General features: G+C 50.3%; 2 protein-coding genes and 1 long non-coding RNA gene across 5 annotated transcripts in view; 1 reads left to right on the top strand and 2 right to left on the bottom strand.

Annotated features, from left to right (window-relative positions):
- The window catches only part of TBCD (tubulin folding cofactor D), a 145,222-nt gene extending 136,534 nt beyond the window's left edge, over positions 1-8,688 (bottom strand). For 2 of the 3 annotated variants that reach the window (XM_040244922.1, XM_040244920.1), the window contains exons 1-2: positions 8,374-8,686; positions 7,146-7,196 (exon numbers count right to left, since the gene is read on the bottom strand). In XM_040244922.1, the coding sequence (XP_040100856.1) occupies positions 7,146-7,196; positions 8,374-8,569 (247 nt within the window). In that variant the 5' untranslated portion in view covers positions 8,570-8,686. Of the gene's footprint in view, positions 1-7,145; positions 7,197-8,373 lie in introns of all 3 variants that reach the window. The other variant, XR_005721771.1, reaches the window with a different exon arrangement.
- LOC120866913 lies at positions 52-19,244 on the top strand. Its single transcript, XR_005721772.1, has 3 exons — positions 52-119; positions 4,331-4,334; positions 19,233-19,244. It is a non-coding gene; the product is annotated as an uncharacterized LOC120866913 (long non-coding RNA).
- On the bottom strand, positions 9,587-18,855 carry FN3K (fructosamine 3 kinase). The gene is made up of 6 exons (XM_040244927.1): positions 18,429-18,855; positions 16,059-16,210; positions 14,950-15,041; positions 14,387-14,469; positions 10,892-11,014; positions 9,587-10,029 (listed from the first exon to the last, which is right to left on the bottom strand). The coding sequence occupies exons 1-6, from the start codon at positions 18,567-18,569 to the stop codon at positions 9,691-9,693; spliced, it is 930 nt and encodes a 309-aa protein (XP_040100861.1). The 5' UTR covers positions 18,570-18,855; the 3' UTR covers positions 9,587-9,690.
- Positions 19,245-21,967: the final 2,723 nt, after the last annotated feature.

Here is a 21,967-nt window from a genome sequence, read left to right as displayed (position 1 = left end):
TTTGCTATTAAATTAAACGTCAACATGACATTAAAACAAAATGCCCTCGGGGTTTCGTATGTAGCAGAGCAGCTCCCTCGCTGCGATCTATTGAAAGTCAGCCCTCGACACAAGGGTTTGTCGCTCCGGCCCCGCCGGGGTCGGTGGCCGTCCGTGTCCGTGCCCGGCATCGCTCTCGCGCTCTCTCGCGCGCGCTCTCTCTCTCTCCCTCCGTGGGGCCCCGCCTCTCCGCGGGCGGGCGGCCGCCGTCCTCCACGGGGGGGGGGGGGGGGAGGGGACGAGAGTCCGGGGGGGCCGCGGGGCGGCCCCGCCGTCCCCTTGCCCGCGGTGGGGGCAGGGGGACGCGCGGGGCCGGGGGGCCGGCGGCGCGCGTCCGCGCACGTGTCCCTTCCCTCTGTCCCGGCTGGCGGGGAGAGGGAGGACGGCACGCGGACGTCGGCGCGGCCCTTGCGGTCTCCCCTTCTTCAAAAAAAAAAAAAAATGCCCAAAGGAAAAAGAGCTATTTAGAAATATCAGAATAGTTTAATATTAGTAAATCTCTATAATCCAAGTATCAACAGAGCAAAAGAAAAGGTTTCATCTTCAGTTTCCAAAAGGGAATTAGAATTAACATTCACTCCTGCTTTTAAAATGTAGAGAAAATATTATTTATTACTCTGTCTCAAATCAATATCTAATACCATGCTTTACAGAAGACATCTCTACAACTACTATGTTTAGAACCATCTGGCTCTAAACAACAAATAAGACAGACAAAAAGGATTAAAAGGATTTCCACTTCCAGTTATAAAGGAATAACTGATATGGAACTATCTTACCACTACCAACAATTAGACAACCCAACAATTGGACTAGGTCAGCCAAAAAGTTCCTTGGGTTTTCAAGTAAAAATAAAAGACATATTTTCATTTTCACCAAGGATTTTATCAAATAACATATTCACCATTTTGTTCCACTACATTTTGCCATGTTTCAGGCAACTTTATAATTTCATCTTCCCAAAACTCTTTTATCTTTTTGAGCAAATTACTGTTCCAGGTGCCTTTTATAGCCTTCCAGGGAATTTGAAATCTTTTCCATCAGGAGAATTCAGTAAAGACCTTTGAAATGAACAGAAATCCAAAGGTGCAATGTTGAGGCTTCCCTGGTGGCTCAGCAGTAAAGAATCTGACTGCCAATGTAGGAGACACCGGTTCGATCTCCGATCCAGGAAGATCCCACAATCCATGGAGGAGCTAAGCCCGTACGCCACAACTACTGAGCCTGTGCTCTCGAGCGAGATCCGCCACTACTGAGGCCCGTGTGCCCTAGAGCCCGTGCCCCACAGCAACAGAAGCCACTGAAAGGAGAAGCCCACGCGCCACACCTAGAGAAAAGCCTGCGCAGCAACAAAGACCCAGCACAAGTCAAAAATACATCTTTTTTTTCCAAAAACAGGTGCAGTGTCTCTTGAATATGGCAGATGCATTAGAACAGCCAAGCTGTAATGGTTTTTGCCAGATCATCAACGAAACATGCGACCTTGTGTTATCCTGATGGAAGATGATGTGTTTTCTGCTGACTGATTCCAGATGCTTTTCTTCCAATGCTGCTTTCAGTAGGTCTAACTGGGAGCAGGATTTGTTAGAATTAACTGTTTGGTTTTCCAGAAGAAGCTCATTAAGAGAGGACTCCCTGCCAGTCCCACCATAAATACAGCATTGCCTCCTTCGGATGAAGACCGGCCTTTGGTGTGGTCATTCAGCTCACCTGCCCCATAATCTCTCTTGCTCCACGCTGCTGTATCGCACCCACGTCACTGCCCATCACAGTTTGTTTTTAAAAACAGAACCCTTTCACTATGTTTCAGTAGAGTACCACATGCAGAAATATGGTCAAGAAAAGGTTTTTTCGCAACTTATGCAGGACCCAAACAAAGCAGTAACATAACCAAGCTGGTACAAATGATTTTTTTTTTTTAACACTGTAGATTATTTAATGAGAAAATAAGTGCAAATGATTTTCAACACTTGATTCGGATATTTTGAGTATGTAGGCTATCTCCTGCACGGTATAACACTGACTGTTCTCAATTAATGTCTCAATTTGATGGCTATCAACTTCGACTGGTCTATCTGCCCATGGAGCACTGTCCAGTGAGCAATCTCCAGCATGGGGCTTTGCAAACCATTTCTGACAGATCACTCACAGTCCCTTTTCCATACACTGCCCAAACCTTTTGTTTTATTTCCACCGTGTACCTTTCTTGAAATAATAAAGCATAGTAAGCCAAAAATGTTGTTTTTCTTCCATCTTCATTATTAAAATGGCTATAGAAAAACTCACCAATTTTGATAAAAAAATTTTTTTAATGGATGCTGATATGACAGCTGTCACAATATAATCTAACAAAACTGTTTCAAATGAAGTTAAAGACAACCAAGCACTACTAGAGCCCACTTACGAAAAAAACCAAATGAACTTTTTGGCCAACTCAGTATTTTCAGGCACTAGGATGACAGCGACTTGTAACCAACCAACTGGACTCTACAGCTGCCCAAGCTGTCCACTAGAAAATAATTTTTAGAACCCAATGCAGAGAAGGGGGACTCAAACAGAGCAGAAGCTGCTTTAGCTGAAATCTGCAGGGTAACATGCCAGAAGAAGCTAAGCAGAAAACAAGCTCAGGAAGTCTGAAAGGTCCCCTCAAACCTCTGGCTGAATCTTCACATGCACAGTGGCTAGAGTCCACTAGGCTGGGTAAGAACTGCCAGGAAGCTCTAAGGCAGAGTTCCCATAGCCCATACAGGGCTGACATTCAAACTCCATCGGGCCAGAGTGCAGAGTCCTTGTTGAACACCCAGAGCCACCAGCAGACACTCCAGAAAATTCTTTACTTAGTAGTAAGACTAAATTAGAGAAAACCTAGAGAAAAAGCTATATCTGCCTTAACAAAGCTTAAAATAAAGGACTGAAAGGATATACATGATATGCAATTAACTAAACTGTCTGCCAAACTTCACTCTTTAAAGACAAAAACCTTAAAGCCACCCAACATAAAAATCACAATGTCAATCATCCACTCAAAAGTTACTAGACACAGAATAAAAAAGGACAAAATAATGCCATTTGCTGAAATATGGATGGACCTAGAGACTGTCATACTGAGTGAAGTCAGAGAAACAAATATATGATATCCCTTATATAAGGAATATGCGGAATCTAAAAAGAAATGATACAAATGAAATAATTTACAAAACAGAAACAGACTCACAGACCTAGAAAAGGAACTTACTATTAGCAGAGAGGGAAGGGTAGGGGGAAGGGATAGTTAGGGAGCTTGAGACATCCACCTGTACATACTGCCATACTTAAGATGGATAACCAGGATTTTCCTGGTGGCCCAGTACTTAAGAATCTGCCTTGCAAAGCAGGGGATGCGGGTTAAGACCTAAGGGGTTATAACTAAGACCTGACACAGCCAAGTAAATGGATAATCAAAAGGACCTACTGTACAACACAAGGAACTCTGCTCAATGTTATGTGGCAGCCTGGATGGGAGGGGAGACTGGGGGAGAATGGATACATTATACATATGGCTGCCTTGCTCTGCTGTGCACCTAAAACTATCGCAATGTTGTTAACTGGCTATACCCCCAAAGTTTCAAAAACAACGACCTTCCATAAGTATTACCAGGATATTGTGATGATTAAACTGAAGCATTAAAAATCATTTAGAACAAGGTAAATACATTAAGAGTAAATGAGTATGAATGGGCAATTCACAAAGGGGGAAAATATTGTGCAAATGTAATAATAAACGTTAAAAAAAAAAATCTTCACGAGAAAACAACAAAATGCAAAATAAAAGCACATGATGCCTTTACCCTCTTTAATAGGTTAACTTTACATTGGTAAAGATTTCAAATATTCAAATCTCATTTTGGCAATGATATATACCGTTGATAAAAACATAAGGTGAATCTGAAGTTAAGTATCAAAAGCCCAAACTGACTGATCAAACCAGTTAATGCTAAAGGAAATATTCATTAGGACTAATGCTGAAGCTGAAGCTCCAATACTTTGGCCACCTGGTGTGAAGAGCTGACTCACTGGAAAAGACCTTGATGCTGGGAAAGACTGAAGGCAAGAAAAGGGGACAAAGGGGATGAGATGGTTGGACGGCATCACCGACTCAATGGACATGAGTCTGAGCCAACTCCAGGAGACAGTGAAGGACAGGGAAGCCTGGTGTGCTTCAGTCCAAGGGGGTCACAAAGAGTCGGATGGGACTGAACAACAAATCCGAAGCGCAGCACTTCCACTTCCTGCAACTCTAAGCTGTGCAGAGGTGGGTGGGCTGCTTGGAAGAGCACAAAACTGGACAGAGCAGGAGTCCATACACATCTGCTTCCTCTTTCTCCTAAGAGCCAGTAGAATAAAAGCACAGCTGCACAAAACGGAAAGTCCTGAGCAATGGCAAGAATGGGAGAGAGCAGATGTAAAGACTTCTGGGGGAAAAAAAGCCAGCTCCAAATTAAACAGGCAGAGAAGCCCACTTTATAGATGCCCAAATGCAGAACCAAGGAGAGCCCAGAGTCAGGAGGCACGGTGCAGCCCAAGGTGGGGAAGGGCTTGCAATCACTAGCCCCAGACTCACTCCACTGGGACCAAGCTCTGAGCCAACTCTTAGGAAAATGAAGGGCTCTCCGGAGAAGAAAAGGGCGCCCCAGATAAGGCCTTCATTCTGGCATCTGGAGCATCCTCAATGTGATAGAGAATTCTCAACCAACTCAATGGCTCTAAGAGAAAATCTGTCCATCAGCTCGTCATACTGCCCCACAAGGAGCTGCCTATCAGAATCCCATTCAGGAAAAGCCCAGATGAAAATGCTCCAATTTACAAAACAGAAGCAGAGGAGCCGTTGTCTGCATCCACTTGGTCTGAACCAGCAAGACGAAAAGATCAAATTACAAGGAAAAGCTGACCCCAGAGGAAAAAGGAGAACCTGGGGACCAGCAGAGATAAATCAAAAAAGAGAAACAAATCCACAAGGAAGAGAAGAAACAGCAGCCAAGAGACTTCAGCATGATGCCCAAGCTGTAACTGAGCCACCCAGGGAAAGCACAGCAGCAGCTCCTGTGCCATAGCTTGAGGCCAGAGGCCTGAGCTGCCAGGGACAGCCCAGGACAGAATGGAGGTGGGGCTGAAAACAGGAGGAGTGGTCCAAGGTCTCCAGACCACAGCCCTGTGCCAATCCAGGCAGAAAACTAAAGGCTTACTCAAGAGGGGAGAATACTATAGCCACTGGCCACATCTGTTTTTTTTTTTTTTTAACTTAAATCAATTTTTAAATTCAAAGAAGAAAACAGAAAATAAGATGAAATAAGATAAAATTCAGTTCCTCAAACATACGAGCCATATTTCAAGGGCTCAACAGCCACATGTACCTAGTGGTGACCTTACCAGACAGACAGCACAGATCCAGAACATTCCATCATCACATAAAGCTCTCCTGGACAGAGGTATCCCAAAGACAGTAGGCTAAAGGGCTTAGAGCTAGAAGCCAGCCTTGGTACCTGACTCAAAAGGGAATTCTGGGTTAGGAAGCCCACTACAGGACCCTCCCCATGGGGCCATGGGACTCCCCTCCCCACGGGGGGCCGAGGGACACAGCAGCCAGGCATGTGCTCCCCAGGGAGGAAAACCTGACCAGTAAGACAACTGTGAAATACACCCAACCAAGGACAAGCACTCTTAGAAAGTAAAAATGACTGTAAAAATAATTCAAGAACAGCTTCTATGTGCAAAAACAAAGATCTGAAAGTAGGACTATAAAGGAAAAAGCTTAGGGACCCACAGGATCACTCCTGGAAATTCAATACCCAGTTCACAGGCACACCAGAAGGCAGAGCAGAGAAGCGATCAAAAGCACACCAGAAGCAAAGCCCCATGTACCAAAAGATGCAAGTCTTTACAGTAAAATTGTCCAGCTAATGCCTAACATAAGAAGAGAATGGGATTGTCGACACAGAGGGGGAAGGGGAGGGTCGGACGAATTTAGACAGGAGCACTGATATATATATGCTGCTGCTGCTAAGTCACTTCAGTCGTGTCCAACTCTGTGCAACCCAATAGACGGCAGCCCACCAGGCTCCTCTGCCCATGGGATTTTCCAGGCAAGAGTACTGGAGTGGGGTGCCATTGCCTTCTCCATATGTATGCTACCATGCATAAAACAGACAGCTAGGGGCATGCTGCTGTGTAATACAGGGAACCCAGCCCGGCACTCTGTGATAACCTAGAGAGGTGGGATGGGGGAGGCAAGGTGAGACGGAGGCTCAAGAGGAAAGGGATAGACGCATATACTTATGGCTAATTCATGCTGATGTACAGCAGAAACGAATACAGCTTTATAAAGCAATTATCCTTCATTTTTAAAAAAAATTTAATAAAAACACTTAAGAAAACAAACAAACAAAAAAGGCCAAGAGTCATACCCTCCTAAAATATCAAGCTCCAGAAACTTTCCAAGGCAAAAAAGGCTCCTGAGAAAGAAACTCAAGACCTGGACTTGACATAACTGGATCAGAGACTATGGACCCACGCCCTCCATCCCCACCCAGCCAAACAGGCATGAAATGCATTTATTCTGCCCAAGACAACGCAGAGTTCAGAATGCTGACCTTCCACAAAACCTGCTGGTTACTTAAAAAAGAAAAATCAACACACACAGCACCAGCCCACTTTTTAAAAGGCACCTGTGTGCACACTGAGGCTAACTGTTGGTGCCTCTCTGGTGATCTGAGATCTCCACAGCCCGGCGGGCAGGCAGCACTGATGATCCCACAAACTCAGGCATAGAGCAGCTCAGCGGCAGAGCTGGGATATAAATCCAGGCAATCCAGCCCAAGGGCTGGTGACCCTAATGACCACCCCATGTTTCTCTCAACGTAAGTTACTATCACTACCTTCTTCCTTCCCAAGTTCACTTCCAGGAGGAGGTGTTACTATTGTTAGCCCCACTAACAAGAACAACCTGGGCAGTTTATCTTTTGATAGTCTCAGCTGGTGCGCAGGCATGTGCGTGTGCACGCATACACACACACATTCCAAGGTCTTTATGATTATCTGTAAATGATCAAAACCTCAGCTTCTGTTCTTACCTAGGTGTGGGTCCAACAGGTGAGGCTGCTCCTGATATTTGTCCATTATTACTAAAAAGAAAAACGTGAGACTTAACATGAGCCCTGGAAACCCTCAAGTTTTCCCATGCGGACTTCCCAAGCAGCTCCCAAGAGCACAGGCCAGCTGGAGTGAGCCCCCCAGCCACCCGCCTCCTCAGGGCCACACTACCCCGGCCTCTGCTCTCTGTTTGCTCAATGCAGCTTCCTCTCAGATCCTCACTTCTTCCCTCCTTCACTGCCTGCTGAGAGCCAAGCTGAGTTCTCCCCTTCATTAGGACACACACCTTCCATGCTCCCTCTGCCACACACATCAAGCCATGTGCCCTCCTAACCCCCTCATACTATGGCTTTCTTAATCCCAGGCAGCCTGGTTTCTACTCCTACCAGCAGCTAGAACCGTTCCTATCAGATCCCACGCCCACCTGGCCTATGGCAGTTCTCATGAGCCACACACCTCCACATCTGACCACTTCCCATGAATGGGAAGGCAGGCTTTCACTGCTCCCTGGATTTTCACCTCACCCTCAGGACAGTTCTGTGCCCGACGTATTTTCAGTGCTAACCCAAGCAGACAGCCAGAGAAACGGGCACAATCAAGCAACTAGCCCAAGAGGTAGAGCAGGATTCGAACCCAAGGAGGAGTTGCTCAAGTGAGTGCCCTTCCTGAAGTTAAGAATTGTTATCACAAGTCCACCAAGGCAAAATCATGTAGAAATTTCTATAGCTACAAAGGTCCCCAAGGACGGTTTTACTGAATCACAAAACCCTACACAGTTATCTAACCACTGGATCTTAAGGAATCGTTTGTAAGTTATCCGTTATAGACAACGGCAAGGGTCTGACTAAGCATCTTGCGCTGCCCGAGCAGCGTTACCGCACTGGGCTGCACGCATGGTCTTCGCAGAGCCACGGGCGCTGAGGACAAGGCTCTGGGTGGGGGACCCCGCCCGTTCCTGCCTGTTGGGCCTCTCCTGCTCCCACTGCCCCGTTCACACAGCTGTCTCGGAGGAAGTGCGCTTTGCGGTGGTCCCAGGACAGGGTGGGGACAAGGACTGGAAAATGACCCACCCAGGGGAGCTCCACCATCCCTCCTCGTGACGGTGGAGGCCCACTGCCCTCCCCATCTTAGGCACGCCCGTGTCTGGGGCCGCAGGAAAGGAGACTTGCACCTCCTGCACGCTGTTCCCCTCCTCCAACCCGTGCGCACCCCGAAATCGCTCCAGGGCGCCCTCCCGGGCCGAGCGGTCAGCTAGCACCGCCGGCAAGCGGCCGAGCAGCTCCCGCGTCTCCGCGCTCTCGCCGAATGACTCGAGGGCGGCGCCGCAGGCCAGAGCCGCGTCCTCCGCGGCATCCTCCACCGGGTCCTCCGCGGCGCCCGCGGCCGGCTCCTCGCTCAGGGCCATCTTCGGCAGCCCGACTACACCCTCGCGCGAGGTGCGCGCCGTGGGACTCGGGGCGTGGGACACTGGGCACGCGGCGATGGGCACAGGACGCTCAGGATGCCTGAGGCTGAGAAGGCGGCAATAACGCCAGCCCCGCCCCCAGGAACTCCGACCTTGCACGCCAGCCCCCGCTACGGAACGCGCCGGCCACCAAAAGAGTGCGCGCGGAGGCCGTGCCGAGCCCGGGTGGGGCAGGGCCCAGGGGACAGGGGCGGGGCGGGGGCGGAGCACAAGACTCCGGGCCGGCCGCGCCTCCTTCCCCGCGCACGCGCGCTGAGTTTCCCCGTGACCGCCGACAGGTGTCGGGAATCTTTCTACAATATAAAGCAGCCCACAGGTGCTCAGGCTGCAGTAGGAGATAGGTCCTTAACAGAGAAGGGTTGACGGGGCGCTCGTAACGCCCCGAAATAATTGGTGATGTGGGCGGCTTGGTCTTCGGAGACCCACACTTGCGGCTGCGGGGCTGGCAGCCCCGCCCCTCCACGGTGACACCCCGCTCACCCTGGACACCCCGTGTACCTACCAGGGCTACACCCGCTACCCAAGACTCCCGCCCGCCCCTCTCTTGTCGAGCAAAACTACCAACTGCCAAATGGAGCACGGGAGAGGGGCAGTGGCTCCAGCACTTGAGGGGTAAGGGGGCTTTCTCCCACCCGCCCACCTCAGTAAAGGTGGGCTTGAACACAGCCCCAGAGCCACTGCTCAAGAGCTGGGCCCATTTCATGGTTCCCAACTCTACCTAAGCCAGAAACAGGAGCCCTGAGTCCACGCAGGGACCGTGACGCCAACTTCTACGTAACCAAACCCCAGATCTGTGTGAATTTCTGTACAGTTGTCATGAAAGTATCCAAGCTCCATGTTCCCCCTAGATTGGACTAGGTGATGAGCCTGGCAAAAAACTTGCAGGTGGTCTGGGCCCCCAGTAAACTAACCCAGCTGCATGGAGGACAGAGACGCAGATGAAACTAAGACACACAGTTCCATCCCGGACACCCCATGGGCTTTATTTGTCCCTGAAACTGCCATGGTGCGGACACCCTGGTCCCTTGGCAAGCAGCTGGGCAAGGGACACTGGCGGGCTGCTATTTGAGAAGCTTCCTCATGGTGCCCAGGGATGGGCTCCTGTACTGCCTACCGAAGTGGTTCCAGTGGTTCAGGTAGTTAAAGAGCTGATAGAGCAGCAGCCGCCTGTCAAACCCTGGAGCCTTGGGGACCTTCTGGTGGTAGGCAGTGAAGAAGGGCCTGGGAAACCCCCCAAACATCAAGGCAATTGCCAGTTCAAATTCAGAATGGCCGTAGAAGGAGGCTGGGTCATAGATAATGGGCCCGCTGTCATCCTCTGCCACATTTCCCGACCACAGATCCCCGTGAAGAAGGGCAGGGACAATCTCCAGGCCACAAAACAAATCCGGAATCTTCACCTAAGAAAATAATTATGGTACATAGAGTTATCACAGGCCTGGGAGCCACAGTCTCCTCATCCAATACTTGGAAATAAGGTAAAGAGGACCTTGTGTTTACTCAGGGTCCAACCACCACTGCCTACTAAGCCCAGAGATAAAGATCCTCTGACTCCAGGGGAATGTAATTTTGTCTTGGTATTTACTGTTAATTTAGGCCTAAAAGCTCTGCAACATCAGTGATTGTCATACAGTAGAGAACCTCGGAGGTTATGGTTTTACCGTTGTGTAGAATATGAATCTGAGTGAAGTTTTTTTGTATGTAACTTAGCAAACTTTCTCTGCTATTCTTTTATTTCATAGCACATACATATCTGCACCTCTTTTGTAGCCTGATTATTTCAGTAAGGAGTTCAATAAGATTTCTTTTAGCGTGCTCATGAGGGACTGATATGCGAGTTCTGTTTTTAACATCTTAAGAGTTCTGTTTTGAAGCCAGTCACTCTGGGGCACCTGCTGTTCACACCTGCTCTAAAAGGTAAGACATTTGGGCCTTGGTGGAAAGAACAGCATAAGAGTGGGCAAGAAAGTAGTAGTAACTGCCACCAATCACAAGTCAAACACCTACATTTCACGTGAGCAAAGTTTGAGGTTAAGTATCTGATGACCCAGGAAGTGAGAGGTGCTCTCAGGGGCCATCCCCTTCTCAGTTTCTGGATCGAACCAATAGTCAGGACACTTATGTGTCCATAATTTGCCCAGCCCTGCTCCAGGTTCAGCAGTCCCCTCTCTGGCTCTGTTCTAGCAGAGGGCCCCACACAAATGTGCTGGTAAGGCTCGTAAGAGGACAGCCCTTCTCCCAGAGGATAACCGCTGTGCCCACCTGTAGCTGTGACCAGAGTTCTCGTGCCTCTCGGTCAGCATAATCCTTCTCAATGAGGTCCAGCTGTGCTTGGAGCCGGTGCCGGGTGAAGAAGGTTGGCCAGTCGTCCTGCCACTCGTTCACCTGAGTGACAAGGGAAAGGAAGGGGCTGGTGCTGCAGCTGGTGGTCATAGGACAGAGTTATGCGTGGAAACTGCCTAAACCCTAGAGCAACACTAAAAGAGCACAACAAATGTTATCATTGGCCAACAAGGGAGACAAGATGAAAGCATTAAAAAATAGTTAATTCAGAAGAGCATAAAGGGGGAACAAAGAACAGATAAGACAAATTAAAAAAAAAAGACAGATCCAAACCTAACCATATCAATAACTACATTAAACATGAATCATCTATAGACCCCAGTTAAATGACAGATCAACAGGTTGAAAAAATAAAGCAAGACCCAGTTATAAGCTGTGAATAAGACATGCACTTTATACATAAAAACAGAAATAGGTTAAAAGGATAGAAAAGATAAATTGTGCTAAAAGAAAGCTGGAGTGGCTATATTAATATCAAAGTAGATTTCAGAGCAAAGACACTGACTATAAAGTCATTTCACAATGGAAAGAGAGTCAACTAATGAGGAAGATACAATAATCCTAAACATTTATGTCCCTGCTGCTAAATCGCTTCAGTCGTGTCCGACTCTGTGCGACCCCATAGACGGCAGCACACCAGGCTCCTCTGTCTCTGGGATTCTCCAGGCAAGAATACTGGAGTGGGTTGCCATTTCCTTCTCCAATGCATAAAAGTGAAAAGTGAAAGCAAAGTCACTCAGTCGTGTCCGACTCCTAGCAACCCGATGGACTACAGCCTACCAGGCTCCTCCGTCCATGGGGTTTTCCAGGCCAGAGTACTGGAGTATATAGCAAATAAGCACCTGAATAGATGCTCCACATCCTTAGTCATTAGAGAAAATAGAACTTCACTGAGATACCACTTCACAATCACTAGGATGGCTACAATTATAGACAAAGGAAAATACCAAGTGTTTGAGGGTACGGGGGCCTGGAACTTTCTACACTAGTGGTGCGAATGTAAAATGATAGAACCATTTTGGAATATATTTCGACAGTTTCATAAAAAGTTAAATATGGGGCTTCTCTGGTGGCTCAGTGGTTAAAAAAATAAATCCGCCAGCCAGTGCAGGAGACATGGGTTTGATCCCTGATCCAGGAAGGTCCCACATGCTGTGGAACAACTAAGCCTGTGGGCCAGCACACTGCAACTAGAGTAGCCCTACAGCAATGAAGACCCAGCACAGCTCAAAACAAGAGATAAATGTTTTTTAAAAGCAAAATATGAACCTATACATGACCTAGTCATTGGCTCCTAGGTATTAACCCAAAATAAATGGAAACATGTGTCCACACAAATTTTTGTACACAAAAGTGCATAGCAGCTTTATTTGTAAAAGCAAAACTTGGAAACAACTCAGATATCCATCAACCAGTGAATGGATAAACAGACTTGTCGTTTATTGTACAATGGAATGGACTTTTGACATGTTTAATGACATGGATGAATACTGAAATGACTGTGCTGAGTAAAAGAAGCCAGACGAAAAGGAGCGCACAGCATGTGATTTCATTTACATTAAATTACGCAAAATGCAAACCAGTCTATGGTGACAGAAAACAGATCAGTGGTTGCCAGGGCAGGAAAGGGCAGGAGAAAGACATTACAAAAGGGCACTAGGACAATTTCGGGGTGACACTTTTTGACACACTGACCTGACTGTGGTTAGTGGTTCACAGGTGTGTACACATGTCCAAACTTACCAATCTGTACACTTTAAATAAGCGTAGTTTATTTTATGTCAGCTATATACCTTAATAGAGTTTTTTAAAGATGCAAAGCTTATTTTATACAAATGGTTACTTAATGAAATTCCTTAAGGGAAGAACTTTTCAGACAACATGTGCTAAGGGTTGTGGTCACTGAACCCCTGGGTTCATCCCCTTTGCTAGGTGCACCTCAAGAGAAAATGGGAGTTCCCCTCCCCAGACGGCCTAAGGCATAGGGATGGCATGCCCTCCTGCCCCATCTCCTGCCTAGGCCCATCATGTCCCAGCCTTGATCTTCCTCCTAGATGACCAGGTCATAAAAGACACAGACTGTGTTTGGAGCTGGAGACCGGCATGGCTAGCCCTCCCCCTGGATAGAGGGGCCATGATCCCCTCACCCACAGAAAGACATGAACTTCCCCTGAGCTACCAAGGCAGGGCCACCTGGGTTCATGGCTGGTGGGAGGACCCAGGCTTCACCTAGATAGAGAACCAGCATGTGTAGTGGTCAGGGTCTATGCTCTGAAGTCAGACAGGGCCAAACGCTGGCCCCTCTACTTACCAGCTGCACAACTAGATACCACCTGGCTTCGCTGCATACATCGTTTTCCCCATCTATAAAATGAGTCAGTAAAAACCTGCCTCCTGAGGTTGCTATGGAAACTAGGGAGCTGAGTTGGACATGGCAGCAAAGAAACCGTGTCAGTACTCTGACCAAGCCAGTGGTCCCAAGAGGGCTCAGCTCAGGGTACCATCATTCAGGGTTGCCACATCAATGGCTGAAGCCCCTTAGGGCCCACTCAGTCGTCCCAAGGAGTAGGAAGCTTCCTGAAACTTCAGGCTGGACCCTCCAGGCTGTGTCCGTCAGATGCTATGTCCTGTACCATCTTGTCACCGCACAAGGAGGTGGACCAGGGGTCCCCCCAGGTCTCCCACCCCTTCCTAGCCAGGCTATAACTAACCTAAGTTGGTTCATTGATCCTAGACTCTGATGGCGGTGCTCAGTGGCTGCCTGTGTCCCTAACAGGCCAGCTCCATCCTCACCAGCTTCACACATTGGGGTTCTGTGTACAAGTTCATTCCTCAGTTCTTGAAAAATCAATGTATGACGTTAAACGAGCCTTTGTAGACTTGCATTCTTAAACTCAACATCTGAAGCAGGACAAGCCACATTGGGACACACTGGCCTGGAACCACTATTGTGCTGGTCACTAGCCCCAGATGGCTATGTAACCCCCGGGGGAGCTGGCTTCAGCAGAGATTCATAGGGTCTTAGTAATCCTGGTAAACCACTGGGTACAGTTCTAGGTACCCCAGATCTGAGGGCTGGCCCTTGACTGAGATCCCAAAATCTGCCTCTAGCTTCATAAGGATTTTGCTCCTAGTGACTCTGCCTGGGAAAACAGCCCTCTGTCCACAGCCTTTGCACCTGCTGTTTCCCCTACTTGGAATGCTCTTCCACCTGCCCCACAGTGCCTTGCCTACTCTGAGCTCACCACAGTGAACCTCAACATCAACTCTTCCAGCTCACACTCTGCTTTCAGGAATCAGGTAGTCAGACTTCCTGGTGCCCAGGGGAACTGGAACTCTGTTATGCACAAGGGGTGGAATGAGCAGCACTGGAATGCCAGGAGCTAAGCAGGCGGACCCTCGCCAGGCACTCACCTGCGGGATGAAGCCGCAGCAGGTCACTGTGTGGAAGCCGAACTTGGCCACATACCGGGGCCCTGCACCCTCAGCCCTCTGGCCTGTTAACAGAAAGAGCTGCTCATCTTTCTCTTAATATCAGACCTCAGCAGAGCATCAGGACCACACTGCTAGGATATGGGTGGCTGAGGATGTACTCCAAGAACATCATGGGGGCACACCGCCTGCCACATCCTCCCAGATCCCTGAGCCCCACAACAATCCAGCCTTGGGACCCAAGCCTGCCCAGTTTCCAGGGATGTGATACCAGCTAAGGTCACCATGGGATGACGTGGTCCACACACAGACCAGCCAGAACATACCTGTCTCTAGCACATTGGACAACAGGACTGAGTATAAAGGGGTCATGAGCCAATTCTACTAACTTATCATCAAAACTCTTTTTTAACAACCTCATTTTTCACACTGCAGTCTATGAGCAGTTGGCATGAAACCCAACCCATTACTAAAATGTCCCCCCAAGCACCTACCCAGGGTAGACGCACCCAGGTCAAGGGTTCACAACAGCATTCTGAACGTACCCACTCTGTTCTCCTCCTCCCTCAGCTTCTCCCCGAGCTTCTGGTTGTAAAGGTGCAAATCTGCCATCTGGTCTCCAAGTTTTGATGCCTGACTGAGGATAGAAGAAAATGCAGCCAATTGAAATAAGAAACAACAACCAGGGAACATGTTCCATTTTGAGAAATGTTTTAAATACCTTAAAAACAACTCTCTGTTCTTTAAAAAGTGAAAAATGAACTGCAGGCAATGATCTTCTCCAAAACATCAAAACAGTGTAAGATCACCCAAGAAGGGTAGGCTTCTGTTGAAGCCTATGGAAATACCAGGAATTAAGGATCAAATACTAAAAATGTTAAGGAAAAAAAAAAAGAAGGTCCCAATTTTTGTTAAAACAAATATAAATCACAAAAAAGAAAACAACAGTCACACATCATAGCTGTGACTGCTCCCTGCCACTGGGATGTCATGTGCCTTTAGTCTTCTTTTCAAGGTTGCCTCTTCCACCATTTTTTAAACAATAAACATACGTAACTTTGGAGCTCCCCAGGTGGCACTAGTGGTAAAGAACCCGCCTGCCAGTGCAGGGGACATAAGAGACTCAGGTTCCCTCCCTGGGTGGGGAAGATCCCCTGGAGGAGGGCATGGCAACCTACTCCAGTATTCTTGCTTGGAGAATCCCACGGACAGAGGAGCTTGGCAGGCTATATAGCCCATAGGGTCACACAGAGTCAGACATGACTGAAGCGACTTAGCATGGCATAACTTTAATAATTAGATTTTAGATAATTACTAGATCAGACCTCACTGCCCATACTGAACAGGCACTGGTGTTCACTAAACACAGAGTAACAGATGGTTCAAACGTGCTTATTTGGTGCAGCTTTGTGAAGCCAAACTAGCCTCAGACTGGCCCTGTGTGGAAAGCAAAAGCTCCTGTCTCCATCAGGGAGGCAGGTATGGCTCTTGGCCTTGCCTCTGCTCCTGCACTGAGTGATGTGGGCAGCTCAATAAGAGGCTGTTCCCTCCGCCTCTCTTGTCTCGCTCTCTCTGTCCTTCTGTCCCCTTCCCTCTGTCTGTCTCTCTCAAATACACACACACACTACGCACACTCACACTCTCTGTCTCTCACCTGCTCAGGGCCCTCATCTTCAGATGCTCCATCACAAAGGCAGCCCCACCTCCAGGCAGGTCAATCACCTTGATGGGCCGAGGCACCCGCACCAGGCCAGTGCTCCGAAGAGCCTCCAGGCTCGCCATCTCCCCCTCAAACATCTGCCGGGCCTGCGTCCAGAACACGGCTGTGAACTCCGAAGCCAACAGTGGCTCTGCAGCCAGGCTGAAGCCAGAAATCACAAGTGCCCAGGACCTCCGGATGCCGAAAACTGACTGGAGAGCAAGGCATCAGCCCCGCAGAGAGTGGGATGCAGGTGGCCCCCTTCAGATAGGAAGGGGCTACAAAGACAAGGTGGCGCAGGGAGCTTGGGGTGGACAGGATGCTGATGTCTGCAGCAAGCGCCTGCCCTGAGAGCTGAGGAAGCACAGGCCATGGTGGGGGGGGGCGGTGCTGGGGGTGCTGGGAGCACCATGTAGATACCGTGGGGCCTGCTGGGGTACTGGGAGTATCATGGGAATACTGGGAGGTGCTGGGAGGCCATGGGGTGTCATGGTAGACCATGGGGGTGCTGGGGTGCCACAGGGTGCCACGGGGTACTGGTGGGGCAACTTGGAGTGCAGGTTAGTGGAGGATCCAGGGTAGGGCCTGGGTCCCCTTCCAAGTTACCTGCCCCACAATATCTGGGGCACTTACAGCAAATGAGGGGCAGCATGGGGCAGCATGGGAATGTGACAGGGGCACACACTTGGGGCACAGGAAGCCAGGGGCTGGGGGGGTCAGCTGGGCCTAGACTTGGGTCCAGGGCCAGTCCCCAGAGGCAAGCACCCAGCAGGGCCTGGGGACTTGGAAGGAGACATCCACTCCACCCAGGAAGAAGACAGTCATGCCCCAGGGAAGCAGAACAGCCTCCACCGGGACCCAGGGGTCTTCCTACTTCTAAAACATTTTGCACAAATATCCCAATTTTAAATTAGGTGAACTCTCACTTCAGGTACACTACACCTGGGTTAAAAATGTGTTTGTTATAATATGATTTGTGACTAACTCTGGCTATAGAATTAACCCTTGTGAACAAGACCAAAACATCTATGCCCACATAAGAAAAGAATTCCATCTTTTAACTCAAGTACCTGAAGGGAGAACCTGCAAGACATCCTAACTGCCAACCCACACCTAGAATGATGGAGTGGGGTGTCCAGCGACTCTCAGTCATGCTCCAGGGTGAGCTCCTAAACATAGAGGGGCAGCAAACACCTGGGCTTCAGCTTGCCTACATCCTGAGGGCTTCACCTGTCCCCTGTTCTCGTGTATTGATTGAGCACCTACTGTGTGCCAGCACCGAAGGTTTCAAGGGTAAATAGTGGGATCCCAGCCTGGAAGAGCTTTCAGGAGCCAGCTGTGAAGGTTCTAGGGCCAGTGTGAACCTTGAACCCAATAACGCTTCCCGGTAGGTGGCACTGAGTTATTTGGGTTCTGAAACCAGACTCCAACAGTTCCCAGCGCCAATGGAGCAGGGAACAGACCAACACCAACCCACTGGCCATCCTGGACAGTGCTGCAGGGAGACTAGAGGGATCACCCTGGGATTTCCTCCCCTCCACAGCCAGCCCCTCCACTCACTGCTGCATCTCAAAGGGGCTTGGCCCTCGGGGCCTCCCTGGAGCCCCCACCAGAGTCAAGGGAACGCCATCCTTGGCATCCTCGGCACTTTCTGTGGGTGCACACACAGAAAGTCAGCCATACTGACTTTCTCCACCTGTGAATATATCTATGGAAATATACATGGATATAGTATATGTAACAGCAATATTTTAGTCTGGCAATGGAAATCAGGTCCAAACACAAGCAAGGCCTGTGAGTAGAAGAGCAGGGACCTGGTCCTCAAAGTCGGGCAAGGGTCCCTCCTGCCTCTTTCCATCTGCCCAAGAGGACCCAGCCACTAAGGGGAATGCAGACTAGAGCTGGGCCCCAGGGGAGTGGCAGAAGCAGCTCAGGACCCCAAGCCTCACCTCCGAGTTTGATGGGTAGGAAAATTAAAACAGACACCTAAAACGCCTGTGCATCCAGGCAAAAGGGAGTAAATTAACCCCGCAGCAGAGAGAACCGTGGAATCCTGCAGAAAACGCTTGAGCCCTCCTCCCCCAGCTGGTGCTAGCCCTGCAAGTCCGCAAGCTGACCCCGCGGCTATGACGCCAGGGTTGGCCCAGAACCAGACCACAGCGCCCCCTTCCCCTGCGCCCCGGGTCCCCTCGCCCCGCTCCTCCCCTCTCCTACTTTCCCCCAGCCCTCCCTCCCCGCAGCCCCTTCTGCTTCCAGCTCCGGAGGCGGACCCAGGCCGTGGGGGAGGAGTGGGGTGGGATGGGATGGGTGAGGGTGGGCACGCACCAGCGTCCTGTGGTTGATCTTGACAAACACGGGGCCGGCATCTGTGTCGTAGGCGCGCCCCTCGCTGATGCTGCTGGCCTCGGGGCTCCCAAAGGCGCGCAGGGTCGCGGTACGCAGCTCGGCGCGCAGCAGCTGCTCCATGGAGGCGGCAGGGGGGGGCAGGGAGCAGAATGGGGGACGGAGGACACGGGGACACAGGGGCCCGGGACCGCGGAGAAAGCGGGCACGAGCTTAAGCTCACCGCTGACGCTGCCGAGGCAGCTCTCCGCCGCGGGGGAGGCTCACGCTCTGCGCGGCCTGCGGGCTCCCAGCGGCTCCCAGCGGCTCCCAGCGCCCCAGTGTCCTGCCTCCGGGTCCGCCTCCGGCGGGGAGGGGTGAGGTGTGAGGGCGGGGTGCTGTCAGGCCGGGCAAGCGTTCCTTGTCTCGCACAGGAGGGCCAAGCGGGGTGGTCCTAGCCCTGGGGGAGAAGGGCGGAGCTCTCTGATAGGGGACAGACTTGGGGGCGGTGCCCTCCCGTATGTCCACAGTTCTTGCGCCTGGACCTGCTGGGGATTTGCCCAGGGCTCTGTAGGGCCTGACCTCCCGCACTGAGGTTCCCTGAACCCTGCCGGGGCCTTGGCCCAGGCTCCTCCCACCCAGCCATACCCAGGACAGTCCAGGGGAGATTGCAGGTCCCTGGGATGCAGGTCACAGGCCTAGCTAGGTCTCACAGGCTCTGTAGAAGACTGGGGGGTCTCCACCATGTCATGCAGGCCCCAGGCATGCCTAGTGACACCAGTTGCTGGCACTGGGCTTTCTCATCAGGGCACCTGGTGCCCATCAGAGATAGAGTGTGTCCCTGTGGTTCTGATACCCCACAGAACCACAGGCAACTGACCCCACCCTGAGTGGGACTCCTGATTACAGACGCCAGCTGCCCTGGGAAGGGAGCTTCAAAACACGCGTGTGCCCTGTGCACACAGGCATGCATAAACGCATACACACGCCCTTGCACACACAGGCCCAAGAGCAGGTGGGCAGGAGATTGTGTGGCATCTGCAGGAAGGGCCTGACTTCCCCCTTGGCAGTCTCCCTCCTCCCAGCTCTTCCTCTCATCCTGGTTAAGTCCAATCTCCTATTGCATCTTGAGAAGGAATCTGACAGTAGAGCTGAGCTCTGCACTTCTGCAGATGTCTTTATTCTTAATGAGCAGTCCTGCTGGGTATGGAATTCCCGGCTGTTCTTGCATCACTGAGATGGCTCTGCAACCTCACTTTCCAGCTCTTGTGCCGTTGAGAAGCTGGAAGCCATCTGGATTCTTATTCTCTGTGTGGACATTGTCTGTCTCTCTGGAGGTCCTTCGGTCCTCCATCACCAGTACCTGACAATTCCTCAGGGAGGTGGCCAGGGTGAGTCTCCTCTGGGCAGGGCAGGTGAGCCCTTTCAGGATGGAAACTTAGGTCCTATACCCCTACGAGGCTGCCTTCAGCTTTTTCTGTTCTCTTTACGATTTCCATTGTTTTCTCTGTTCTTTTGGAATTCCAAATCTTTGGTCTAAATCCAGTCCCAAAGTTGCTGGGGTCAAGTGCCTGTGAGCTCTGCTCTCCAACCCCCTCCTGTCCCCTTTCGTGGGAGACGCTGGACTTGACTGAGCCCCATTCTGGGCCGTGGCCACAGTTTGCCCAACCAGGGTCTGAATATGACAGGTGGCAGCCAGGCAGGGGCACACCATCTTACTGGTCCCCAACCCAGGCACTGGGGCTACTCCCCAGGCCTCCCAGCTCCCATCTGAGCAGCCCAGGCCTGAAAGCAGACGCCTCAGCACGAAGACAGGTGTTGAGGAGACCACTCTGACACTGCAAACCAGCCCACCCTCCTTCCACACCTTTGGTTTATGGTCAGAAAACCAACTGGGAGATGTGACTCAGGCACATCCAAGCAGCCCCTGACCCACTGCAGCCAGTCTCCTTGTGCTACTGGTTCCCCAAAAAGCAGAATGATGGCTGCAAAGGTGCAGAAGGCACCTCTCAGCCCCAGGTGTAGCCCAAACTTAGGGAGCTGCTGCAAGAGTCCTCAGGAAAGGTATCTGGGGGTGTAATCAGGGTGGTGGGCCGGGCCAAGATACTGGGGTCACTAGGCAGAGGAGTGACTGTCCTGCCCATCCAGAACCTTACCGTGAGTACCGAGTCCAACGTCACTGAGAAGGAGAACGGAGCCCACAGTCAGATGTGCCCTGCCACTCCATGTGGGGGAAGGCTCGAGGAAGGTGCATAATGCTATTTAGAAAAGCAGCACCGAGGAGGCAGCTGACAGCACGGCCCAAGGGCCATTGTAACAGTCCATTCTGAAATCAGGCAGCTGGGACAGGGGTTGGGGTCCTGAGGCCTGGCTGCCAGCAGGACCCAAGGGCCATTGTAACAGTCCATTCTGAAATCAGGCAGCTGGGACGGGGTTGGGGTCCTGAGGCCTGGCTGCCAGCAGGGCCGGTGGACGCCGTCCAGGTATCAAGGCTAGACCACCATCCTGGCCTCCAGCAGAAGTGTTCCGGGTTCATGCCCCTCACCCAGACTCTGGGAAAGGGAGGGGAATCCTGATGTCGCTTCAGAATTCAGAGATGGCTGTGATGAGGCGGCCGTCCCACGCCCTCCACAGGTCCCTGCCACTCTGATCCCTGATCACTGTTTCTGAACAACTTCCAGTATGTCCACACACTTGTGCCTAAGAGGAAACCCAGCCAGGAGACTAGTTCTCACAAAAAGGGACTTTTGGAAGCAATTTCACTGCAAGACCAGGAATTCCCTGTCAGCCCAGTGGTTAGGACTCCGTGCTTCCACTGCAGGCGGCATGTTCGATCCCTGTTCATGGAACTAAAATCCCACAAGCCGCATGGTGTGGCTGAAAAAAATGTTTACTAGGAGACCGTTAGGAGGAGGACAGAGGAAATTGCCCATTCAGCCCACTCTGGGAGACAGGCTCTAGACATGCTGAACAGTGCTTACAGGGAAGGTACCCACCAAGGAGTTAAATCTCCAATAACCCCTTGGGTATTGCTACCTGGGCCCACTTTATTTTTTTTTAATATTTATTTATATATTTAATTTGACTGTACCAGGTCTTAGTTGCAGCATGGGGGTATCTTTGATTTTCACTGCAGTATTTGGGATCTAGTTCCCTGGCCAGGGATTGAACCCAGGTCCCCTACTTTGGGAACACAGAGTCTTAGCCACTGGACCACCAAGGAAGTCCCTTTACTTTTTAATTTTTTTATATTATTTTTATATTCTATTGAAATATAGTTAATAGATAATGTTAATTTCTGCTGTACAGCAAAGTGATTCAGTTATACATTTATATATTTGTTTCATATTCTTTTCCATCATGGTTTTTTCTGGGATATTAAGATAGTTTCCTGTGCTGTACAATAGGACCTTGTTGTTTACCTGTTTTACAGATAGTTGCTTGAATCTGCTAATCCCAAACTCCTAATTTATCTCCTCCTATCCTTTTTCCTCTTTGGTAACCATAAATTTGTTTATGTCTGTTTCACAAGTAAGTTAATT

Source organism: Oryx dammah, unplaced genomic scaffold (assembly GCF_014754425.2).
Source record: "Oryx dammah isolate SB20612 unplaced genomic scaffold, SCBI_Odam_1.1 HiC_scaffold_8, whole genome shotgun sequence".
In the NCBI taxonomy this organism is placed as follows: domain Eukaryota; kingdom Metazoa; phylum Chordata; class Mammalia; order Artiodactyla; family Bovidae; genus Oryx; species Oryx dammah.
Note: the sequence above shows the minus strand (reverse complement) of the source record. Positions and strands in the feature narration are given on the sequence as shown.